General features: G+C 39.2%; 1 protein-coding gene across 4 annotated transcripts in view; it reads right to left on the reverse strand.

Moving 5' to 3' along the window:
• Window positions 1-12,312, reverse strand: part of qsox2 (quiescin Q6 sulfhydryl oxidase 2) — a 76,735-nt gene that overhangs the window by 44,357 nt on the left and 20,066 nt on the right. For all 4 annotated transcript variants that reach the window (XM_029124823.2, XM_034296629.1, XM_034296630.1 and 1 more), the window contains 3 exons: window positions 7,416-7,516; window positions 7,271-7,319; window positions 2,370-2,475 (listed from right to left, as the gene is read on the reverse strand). In XM_029124823.2, the coding sequence (XP_028980656.2) occupies window positions 2,370-2,475; window positions 7,271-7,319; window positions 7,416-7,516 (256 nt within the window). The remainder of the gene's footprint in view (window positions 1-2,369; window positions 2,476-7,270; window positions 7,320-7,415; window positions 7,517-12,312) is intronic.

A 12,312-nucleotide genomic window follows, 5' to 3' on the forward strand; every position in this document is an offset into this window, starting at 1 on the left:
GAGTATGTTTTCATGCTATTATTCTTTCTCTTTGTAAAGCACACTGAATTGCTTTTAAGTATGAATTGTGATATACACTCACCTAAAGGATTATTAGGAACACCATACTAATATGTGTTCCTCTTTCACCTTCAAAACTGCCTTCATTCTACATGGCATTGATTCAACAAGGTGTTGAAAGCATTCTTTAGAAATGTTGGCCCATATTGATAGGATAGCATCTTGTAGTTGATGGAGATTTGTGGGATGCACATCCAGGGCACGAAGCTCCCGTTCCACCACATCCCAAAGATGCTCTATTGGGTTGAGATCTGGTGACTGTGGGGGCCATTTCAGTACAGTGAACTCATTGTCATGTTCAAGAAACCAATTTGAAATTATTCGAGCTTTGTGACATGCTGCATTATCCTGCTGGAAGTAGCCATCAGAGGATGGGTACATGGTGGTCATAAAGGGATGGACATGGTCAGAAACAATGCTCAGGTAGGCCGTGGCATTTAAACGACGCCCAATTGGCACTAAGGGGCTTAAAGTGTGCCAAGAAAACATCCCCCACACCATTACACCACCACCACCAGCCTGCACAGTGGTAACAAGGCATGATGGATCCATGTTCTCATTCTGTTTACGCCAAATTGTGACTCTACCATCTGAATGTCTCAACAGAAATCGAGACTCATCAGACCAGGCAACATTCTTCCAGTCTTCAACTGTCCAATTTTGGTGAGCTTGTGCAAATTGTAGCCTCTTTTTCCTATTTGTAGTGGAGATTAGTGGTAACCGGTGGGGTCTTCTGCTGTTGTAGCCCATCCGCCTCAAGGTTGTGCATGTTGTGGCTTCACAAATGCTTTGCTGCATACCTTGGTTGTAACGAGTGGTTATTTCAGTCAAAGTTGCTCTTCTATCAGCTTGAATCAGTCGGCCCATTCTCCTCTGACCTCTAGCATCAACAAGGCATTTTCGCCCACAGGATTGCCGCATTCTGGATGTTTTTCCCTTTTCACACCATTCTTTGTAAACCCTAGAAATGGTTGTGCGTGAAAATCCCAGTAACTGAGCAGATTGTGAAATACTCAGACCGGCCCGCCTGGCACCAACAACCATGCCATGCTCAAAATTGCTTAAATTACCTTTCTTTCCCATTCTGACATTCAGTTTGGAGTTCAGGAGATTGTCTTGACCAGGACCACACCCCTAAATGCATTGAAGCAACTGCCATGTGATTGGTTGATTAGATAATTGCATTCATGAGAAATTGAACAGGTGTTCCTAATAATCCTTTAGGGGAGTGTATAAATGAACATGCTTGCTTGCCAAATGCCTACGGGAATTGGCATTTGAGTTTCTAATCAAAATAAAACGACAATTTTGAAAGCTACACCCTCCTTCCATGACTTTTCCTAAATAGGCGTATATTACAATATTCTGTTGTCAGAATTCTAAACTCACAAATGGAAAACTATTTAAAAATGATTTCCCTGTTTTCTGACTTAATTGCCAATAGCCCACGGCACTTAGTGCTGGTTCCCAAATGTTACCCTGGCGCTAATCACCCCTTACTGAATGCATGATGTCACTGGATGAAAGCACGATACTCCCAGATGAATGATATAGTCTTGGTTGAATTTGAATGAACTTAAAAATGAAATACTTCCATGACCATTCAACAATTTAATTAGGCTATTATTGAAACATAATAGAAACGATATATGCTAATTGACAATTCAACTTATGTATCACACAAGAATGCTGAATAGGCAATTCATAAAATGTCATCTAAAATGTAAAACCAATTACCAAGTCAACAAACTTCTTGGGCTACACGTTACTGTTTTTATATTAGGAGAGAAAGAGAAACTAAATCACACATCCTATCATCTCTTTGAATTTTCTCTACTTATTGCACTGAAGATGAATATTCTACCAATGTATTAAGCTAAATACCAAACCAAATACGAACAATATTCTTTACCACTAGAGTTATGCAATGGCATTGAAATGAAGTTGATAGCCCCACTAGAAACACCCAGAAGAGACATGCAAAGACGCGCCGTTCCCATAGCTATTTAGGGCCGATTCGTATGTTAATGATGACAAATGGTGTTCAGCGCTGGCTGTTAATGTACATCGGGAAAGGCTTGGCAGTTCTAGTGTTGATGTCTACACTGTATTTCTGATGAATTTGATGTTATCTAAACTTTACTTTTGAAAACAAGGACATTTCTAAGTGGCCCCAAATGTTTTAATGGTAGTGTATATAAAAAAAACAACCTGACGGTTTATAAACTGATATTTATCTACTCTAGAATGCCAACGGTCTAACTATTTGATCTGGATGAAGACTGTCCCAGTTGCGTTACTGGACAAACCTGGAAGGCTCAAGTGCAGGGCAGCTTGCGGGCCAGTCCTGTTTTGTGTGATTCTGGAGGAAGTTTACCATCAGTTGTCGGACAGTCTGCAGCTCCCTATCTGCCCCTGGTGAAAGAGTATGAGAAGATGACCGCGGCACACACTGTGGTACTTGAGACTGCAGAAGAGAACACTAGGTCAATATGAAAAAACTGTGGAGAATGCTGAGTAGTGATGCAGCTATCAATTATTATGATAATAGATTATTCTACCAATAAAATGCATAATTATTCAAATCATCAAAATAAAAAAAAACATGGCTCACATTCTATGTGGTGTTGCTTTTTACAATTCACCAAAAGTTGAACAACCAGTAAAGTTTTAATATGGTCATCTGTTATACCAGTCATAGGGTCAAAGAGGGTATAACGTCTGTCAATCTGTCAATTGACTGATTTCCTTATGAACTGTAAAACAGTAAAATCTTAGAAATTGTTGCGTATTGTTCATATGTATTTTAGTACACTAAAAGGTAAAAAATTATAAAAAATATCTGAGGAAAACATCTAGTACAATAAAAAATGTCATCTTCTCTAATAACTGCATTACAACATCAATGCATTCAATCCTTTATACAACCAGCCTGGAAATAACAACCATTTAACATTTCTTAGCAATGATTTAATATGACCAGGAACCCTTGTTCTATGGTAATTAACTTTCAGTTCATTAAAATAATGTAATAGATAAAGTTAAACAAGGCAACAACAAAGCTATGTTGTCTCAAGCAACTAATTAACATATTTACTTGTGCCTTGTTTGAACATGCCATGTTCAAACACAACCATAAAATAATGCAATCTTATATACAGTGGGGAGAACAAGTATTTGAAACACTGCCGATTTTGCAGGTTTTCTTACTTACAAAGCATGTAGAGGTCTGTAATTTTTATCATGGGTACACTTCAACTGTGAGAGAAGTGAAAAATCACATTGTATCATTTTTTAATAATTCATTTGCATTTTATTGCATGACATAAGTACCAACCAGTAAGAATTCCGGCTCTCACAGACCTGTTCGTTTTTCCTCCTGTTCTCCACTCATTACCTGTATTAACTTGTTACCTGTATAAAAGACACCTGTCCACACACTCAATCCAACCTCTCCACAATGGCCAAGACCAGAGAGCTGTGAAAGGACATCAGGGATAAAATTGTAGACCTGCACAAGGCTGGGATGCGCTACAGGACAATAGGCAAGCAGCTTGGTGAGAAGGCAACAACTGTTGGTGCAATTATTAGAAAATGGAAGAAGTTCAAGATGATGGTCAATCTCCCTCGGCCTGGGGCTCCATGCAAGATCTCACCTCGTGGGGCTTAAATGATCATGAGGAAGGTGAGGGATCAGCACCGAAATACACGGCAGGACCTGGTCAATGACCTGAAGAAAGCTGGGACCACAGACTCAAAGAAAACCATTAGTAACACACTAATGTCATGGACCTGAACCCAATAGAAAATCTTTGGATGGAGATGAATGTCCGTATTGCCCAGCGTCAGCCCCGAAACCTGAAGGATCTAGAGAAGGTCTGTATGGAGGAGTGGACCAAAATCCCTGCTGCAGTGTGTGCAAACCTGGTCAAGAACTACAGGAAACGTATGATCTCTGTAATTGCAAACAAAGGTTTCTGTATCAAATATTAAGTTCTGCTTTTCTGATGTACCTATGTCATGCAATAAAATGCAAATTAATTACTTAAAAATCATGTGATTTTCTGGATTTCTGTTTTAGATTCCGTCACTCACAGTTGAACAGTATCTATGATAAAAATTACATGCTTTGTAAGTGGGAAAACCTTCAAAATCGTCACTGTATCAAATATCTGCATTCATTTTGTGGAAAACATCGTTTGACTCAAGCAACCAGTTATGGTTTTTTGGACCAGCAGACCCAGAGTCCAGTGAGGTAAGCCCAATACCTAAATTCATTAGCATCATTGTGATTCACACCGCATCATGGTTAGGGTTGGGTATTTCAATGCCATCGATTCCGATTCTGCTTATGGAATTCGTTTTTTATTGAATCCTGGTTCCGATTTTAGTATTTTTGGTAGAGAAGAATACAACATATATCAAAAAAATAAATAAAAGGTTTATTCTCTGCACATTTAGGCCACAATCAGTCAACTGTCAAGAGTGACAGGATTCTGGAAGGTTTCTTTTTCCCTTAATTCATAAAAAATACATAATATTTCTTATTCTTTAACAATGATCAACAAAAACAATTACAAACCAAAACTATTTAAATCATTAATAGATATAACCAAAACAAAGGAGAATCAACTGTAGCAGACAAATGTAACCCCTTCACCACAAACCTTCCACTTTTTCCTTGCTCATCTTTCCCTTCATGGCTAAAGTGAAACGAGTTTCTGTACTAGAGGAGCTGTAAATTAGAATAATTTGCAGACATGATTCCTTTACCTTCAATATGAAAGGAGAATGTCAGCTCATCATTGTTAGAGAATGGAGAGAAAACGGAGTGAATGGAGCCGAGGGATACATTACATTGTCTAGCTAAATTAATGTTTCTGTGATAAGTGGGATTTCTAGTTTTAAATAACGAAATTACAAGCAAGCTGGGTAGATTACATTAATTTACCCACAGACCAGTTGGTAAGGTTATATATATAATAATCATGACATTCAGCTCCAGAAAAGAGACCATTGCACATTTTTCTTTCTTTTCCAAAAAAATTGAAATGGAAGGTTTTGAGTGAGGAACAGAAGGGTTAAAATTAAGAGACCACTGCAAATTTAACGCTTCTGTTCCATACTCAAACCTTACCTTTTCACTTTTTTTGGAAAAGAAAGAAGAAGGTGCAGTGGTCTCAATTTTTAGAGCTGTATATTATAGTAAAGTAGCTAGCATGGTGTCCATGTACGTTAGTATAGTATGTGCATGTTAGCTAGATAGCTAACTTAGCTTGCCACCAGTCAGTCAGGATCATTAAAAAAAAATGTAAAGCTAACCAATCTTTCGAGCGTTTGCTGTGGCCAGCCATGGTCCTGGATGTATACCGAAGTATCTCTTCTCAGTTCTCATGTGCTTGCTTTGTTGATGTACTAAGTGAAAATATGTCTTATTAGGTCCGCCATCTGAGTAGCAGGTGCTGGCAGATAAGTGCAACTTTTATGGACTGTAAAATGCGCGACTGAAATACAAGAACATTAGGAACCAAAGCAGAATTGAAATGCACGTGTCTTTTCGAATCTACGGTTCTTGGAAATTTGGAACCAGTTCCAACTTGATACACAACCCTAACCATAGTGAATCACACCGCATCATAATAAATGACACCGCATCATAGTGAATGTAGTGAAATGTAAAAAATAAATAAAAGCCCACCTTACACTGAGTGATGCATTAAGTAATAGTTGAGTCCAGATTGGACAATTACCATATTTGACGTAAAATCATTGAAAAACGTGTATAATTACTTCTTAGACATGCAGCGACCAAAACGGCTTTCCATACCCATACACTTTCGTATTAAGTCCTAAAGCATAGTGGACATGCCCACAGCGAAAGCCATTTCTGAGCCCATATATTGGCATATGGTTATCATAATTTTTTCTCTGAAATAATCCGTCAGTTTAGATTATTTCGACTGTCTATTGGGTCCCTGTGTAGGCTCATTGCTGCCGATAGGCTCAGAAATGTATTAGTAATTGGGTGTGAGATAGTTGTGCACACGGATTTGTCAAACATACACCGATCAGCCATAACATTATGACCACCTGCCTAATATTGTGTAGGTCTCTGAAAGTGTGCTGTGGTATCTGGCACCAAGACGTTAGCTGAAGATCCTTTAAAGTTTTTTAAATTGCGAGGTGGGGACTCTATGGATTGGACTTCTTCGTCCAGCACATCCCACAGATACTCGATTGGATTGAGATCAGGAGAATTTAGAGGCCAAATCAACACCTTGAACTCTTTGTTGTGTTTCTCAAACCATTCCTGAACCATTTTTGCTTTGTGGCAGGGCGTATAATCAATCAGGGAATACTGCTGCCATGAAAGGGTGCACATGGTCTGCAACAATGCTCAGGTAATTAGTACGTGTTAAAGTAACATCCACATGAATGGCAGGACCCAAGGTTTCCCAACAGAATATTGCCAAAAGGATCACACTGCCGCCACCAGCTTGCCTCCTTCACAAAGTGCATCCTGGTACCATGTGCTCTCCAGGAAAGTGACGCACACGCCACCTTCGTACATTGCTCCGTGGTCCAGTGCTGATGCTCACGTGCCCATTGTAGGCGCTTTCGGCAGTGGTCAGCATGGACACCATGACTGATCTATGGGAAACCGGTATCAAAAGTAGACCACGGCAGACCGGGGACAACCTACAAGGGCTGCGTTTTTGGAGATGCTCTGACCCAGTCGTCTAGCCATCACAATTTGGCCCTTGTCAAAGTTGCTTAGACCCTAACGCTTGTCAATTTTTCCTGCTTCTAACACATCAACTTATAGGACAGAGTGTTCACATGCTGCCTAATATATCCCACCCATTGACAGGTGCCATGATAACATTATCAGTGTAATTCACTTCACCTGTCAGTGGTCATAATGTTATTGCTGATCGGTGTATGTAGGCTAATAAGGGCAACATATAAATGACTAATCAAAAGCCAAAACAGAAGTAGACAGTATTTACTAGTTGAATTTGTTGATTTTTGTTGAATAGTCATTGCAGCCCTAATGCAGAGTATGAAAGAAAAATGACTGGTGACAGTTATTCAAAAACTTAATAAAATATTTGAAAAAATACTTTAGAAAGCTAGAAACACATACTCTTGATAGATACAAATTATGGTCCTTTGAAGTAAGTAATATGGAAATGCACCAAAATCTTACCCCGGTTTGTTTGTCCAACATCAAATGCAGGGTTATGTGCTTTAAAGTACTGAGAAAGAAAATAAACCGTTTCAGACATGTAATGGTGATTTCTAAAACAATGTTTAGAATTTTCTATTTATTTTTTATCATGACTGGCACTTACTCTGAAGGTGGGGTAGAAGTGAACGCCAAAGTCCTTGCAGATGTCAAAGTTATTCTCTTGAGCACAGTCCAGGACACCAATCCGTATGGCTTGCTCCCAGTCTGAGAAAGAAATGTATTATAGTATATTACAAAGAATTGTTATTGCAGTCGGCATTTCTGGATTTAAGTACAGTGGTTATAAAAAGTCTACACACCTCTGTTAAAATGCCAGGTTTTTGTGATGTAAAAAAATGAGACAAAGATAAATGTCAGAACTGTTTCCACTTTTACTGTGAACAATTCAATTGAAAAACAAACTGAAATCTTCAAGGGGGTGAAAAATGAAAAAAAAAAAGATCTTACAATAACCTGGTTGCATAAGTGTGCACACCCTCTTATATCTGGGGATGTGGCTGTGTTCAGAACCAACCCCATTCAAATATGTTAAATAGAAGTCATTACACACCTGCCATCATTTAAAGTGACTCTGATTAATCCCAAATAAAGTTCAGCTGTTCTGATAGGATCTTCCTGACATTTTCTTAGTTGCATCTTAGAGCAAAAGCCATGGTCCGCAGAGAGCTCCCAAAGCAACAGAAGGATCTCATTGTTGAAAGATATCGGTCAGGAGAAGGGTACAACATTTCCAAAGCATTAGATATACCAGGGAACACAGTGAAAACAGTCATCATCAAGTGGAAAAAATATGGCACAACAGAGACATTACCAAGAACTGGACGTCCCTCCAAAATTGATGAAAAGACAAGATTAAACCTGGTCAGGGAGGCTTCCAAGAGGCCTACAGCAACATTAAAGGAACTGCAGGAATTTCTGGCAAGTACTGGCTGTGTGCTACAGGTGACAACAATCTCCTATATTCTTCATATGAATGGGCTATGGGGTAGGGTGGCAAGACGGAAGTCTTTTCTTACAAAGAAAAACATCCAAGCCCGGTTGAAGTTTGCAAGTGTGGGAAAATGTGTTATGGTCTGATGAAACATAGGTTGAACTTTTTGGCCATAATGCCAAAAGATATGTTTGATGCAAAAACAACACTGAAGCATGGTGGTGGCAGCATCATGCTTTGGGGCTGTTTTTCCTCAGTTGGAACCGGGGCCATAGTCAGAGTTGGGGGAATTATGAACAGTTCCAAATACCAGGTAATTTTGGCACAAAACCTTCAGGAATGCATTAGAAAGCTGAAGAGGAAGTTCACCTTTCAGGATGACAACAACCACACATCCAAATCCACAAAAGCATGGCTTCACCAGAAGAAGATTCATATTTTGGAATGGCCCAGCCAGAGCCCAGACCTGAATACAATTGAACATCTATGGGGTGATCTGAAGAGGGCTGGGCACAGGAGATGTCTTTGCAATCTGACAGCATGTGCCATGCTAATAGACTCCTACCCAAAAAGACTGAGTGCTGTAATAAAATCAAAAGGTGCTTCAAGAAAGTATTAGTTTAAGGGTGTGCAGACTTATGCAACCAGAGCTTTAAAAAATGTATGTTTCCCCCTCAAAGATTTCGGTTTGTTTTTCAATTGAATTGTTCATGTTATAGGTCACATTAAAGGTCATTCTTTTACATCACAAGAACCTGGCATTTTAACAGGGGTTAGTAGACTTTCTATATGCACTGTAGATGTTACTTATTTTATATCATGAGAGATGGTCCCACACCTTCTTTAAAAAAGAACCACTTCAGCCACCACTATCTAAAAATACATGAATATTTAGCATGTAATCCCCTGTGACAAAAATGCCCAGAAATGTAAGAAAATGTCATCTACTAGTTAAATAAAAAGATATATATGCAGCGCTCAAAAATGCATGTGACCTAAGTTTTATTTGCAAGCACCATGTGATAAAAATCATATCATGAGTAGCATTATTTCAACACTTCTCTACACAACCAACAAGTCATATTCTCTGCAGTATAAAGGTAACTTTATTTGGCACTTGACTTATGGTGGAGTGGTCCAAAGCACTTCACATGAAAATTTTTCAACATAATGTAGAGCAGCCTACATTTACTCGCCACATGTCTGTGAATCCTGCTGTTAACACTAGAACCGCCAAATGCCTACGCCAATTGGCATTTGAGTTTGTAATTAAGATAAAACTGCCATTTTGAAAGCTACATCCTCCTCCTTCCATGACATTTACTAAATAGGCGTATATTATTACATTGTTCCGTTGTCGGAATTCTAAACTGACGAACAGAAATCTATTTAGAGACGATTTACCTTTTTTTTCTATTTTCTACTTAATCCGCCAACAGCCCACGCCACTTAGCATTGGTACCCAAATGGTACCTAGGCGCTAATCACCCCTCACTGAATGCCTGACGTCAATGGATGAATTCGCAATACTCCCAAAAGGATGATCAGACCTTGGTTGAATTTGAATGAACTTACAAATGGCTTAATTAGGTGGTTATGAAAACATAATACAAAAGATATACCATTAATTACCATTAATCAATAGGATATTCAGCTTATGTTTGTAGGCTAAATCATCCAATGCAAATCTACAAATGTATTATCCTAAAAGAGTATTCACTAGTGAAAAAACTATTCTATTTTATTTGGTTTGATATAGTATGTGTTTATTAGGTACCAACCTGACCAGTTTAGCACAAGGCCAGAGTGTCCCATTTAAATTCTTAAAAAGGTGGGTGTGGTTAAGGCCTAAGAGAGTGTGAACTACGGTTGCACGATACTGGAAATAGCTAACATAGCGATATTTTGTTTTTCTGTGATATATATTGCGATATGAAAAAATACAGGATGTCTTCAGAAAGAGCTTGGGCTATCAACCTGACAGTATGTATCCTTCATTCTTCCCCAGCCCCAACCTCTACAATTAAAATGTATGAAACTTATGAACATTTTTATATTTCAGAACAGGTTGCTAGGTAATAATATGTAAGAGTAATAGCATAGCAATAGCAACAGTTGTAAAATAGAATGTGCAATTGGGCATAACTTAAGAACTGCAAGATGCAGTCTGTGGCCAAAGCACTGCAATCTGGTCCACTTGTTCAGGTGCAGCCTTCACCATGTTCGCTGCACTGTCTGTTGTAATACAGATTAGATGTCTCTCATCTAGGCTAAAGCTTCTCTCATCCCTGTTGCAACTTTTATGATCCTCTGGGAAAATTCAGTTTGCAAACAGTAACTTTTCAGGTCCTCATTAATAAAGTGTACGGTCAGACTTAAGTAGGGCTCCGTTGTCCAGCTGGACCACAAGTCTGTTGTTGCTGTATAATGTTCCACTTGTGACAGCTCTTTTTCAACTGGTGCCTTGCATTTTTCATATAGCTCTGGGATGGCAACTTGAGAAAAATAGTTGCGTGATGGCATTACATACCGCTTGTCAAGTGACCGGATAATGTTTTTAAAACCCTCTTTGGTAACCGTGTTAATTGGTACCATGTCTTTGGCGATGTGAAATGTTATTGAATCTGTGATTTCTCTCTGCCTTTTGGAACCTCTCTCGTATGGTGTAATACTGGCAAATGCATCCGAAATAGATTTTTGCTTTGTTAGGCATTGAGATGTTGCACTCGTCATACAAAGATTTGTGGTGCCGCCTTAAATGATGGAACAAATTGGTCATGTTGTGGCAACAACTGTAAGGCACTCTTGACAAAGTACCTGTTTTTGGTCAACACCATCTTGTCTGTAGCGGAAATATTTCCATGTAATTGACAATGCATTTCTTTTTGCAACCAAATTCTCCATTTCGGTCTTTTTTGCCTGTTCCTGGCTCATCATTTGCAGGGCCTGCATGTTAACTTAGTGCAGCAACGAACCGTGTTAAAAATAATAAACTGTGTATCCAATAACCCATAAATCAGAGTAAATTATCTTATATCAGACAGATATAATGCTGGTTTTCCATTTGAAAAAATATATAATTGTAGACTGATATATATGTTTACCTTACTAATTTGCACGTTCTGTGCTGTGACTATTGCGGATGCGTACATCACAATGTCGATGCTGAAACGATATATCGTGCAGCACTAGTGTGAACTGCGCTGAATGGGCGTAAACAGACCAGGGGCCTCATGTATCAATCTTGCGTACGCACGAAAACACGGCGTACGCCAGCTTTCACGTTCACGGTCAGATGTACTAACAGTGAAATTAACGTAAGAATGTGCGTTCTTCCACGTAAACTTCAGGCCTGGCGTACGTACATTTTTATGATGTTTGTCCGTTGGCGACTCATAGAGGCAATAAAGTGAAGTGGCAAACATTACACTACGAACTGTTCTATCGCACCTGCCAGATATTGCTTATAATTTGTAATTGATAAATGATTTGCCATATTATTGTCACACGAGTCTTATTAGAATATTCTATTAATTATGCAATTAAGTAAGAACATATATAAAGGATGTGAAAATTGATACAACCCGTCTAGCAATGGCAGCTTTGGCTTTATTAGAAGACATTTTCAATGGACAAATCCGGAGAGAACGGGTTTTTAGGGACCACAGTGATTTTCTGGCCCACGATGATGACTGGCTTATCAGCCGTTTCAGATTTCCAAGGGCTATACTCTTGGAGCTCTGCGCTGAGTTGGGTCCGAATTTGGAAAGAGAGACAGTGAGAAGCCACGCATTACCCGTTCCTTTACAGGTGCTTACTACACTTGGTTTCCTAGCAACCGGTTCTTTCCAAAGAGAACTGGCAGACCGCTCAGGAATAAGCCAGTCGTGTTTGAGCCGTGCAATGCCACCTGTATGGGACGGCATCATCCGCTTGTCTACCAGGTATATAACGTTCCCATACGATGCAGGTGACCAGCCAAACATCAAAGCGCAATTTGCAGCAATAGCCGGTTTTCCTAATGTAATCGTAGCGATCGACTGCACACATATTGCTATAAAGGCGCCAT

This window comes from Esox lucius, chromosome 13 (genome assembly GCF_011004845.1).
Source record: "Esox lucius isolate fEsoLuc1 chromosome 13, fEsoLuc1.pri, whole genome shotgun sequence".
In the NCBI taxonomy this organism is placed as follows: domain Eukaryota; kingdom Metazoa; phylum Chordata; class Actinopteri; order Esociformes; family Esocidae; genus Esox; species Esox lucius.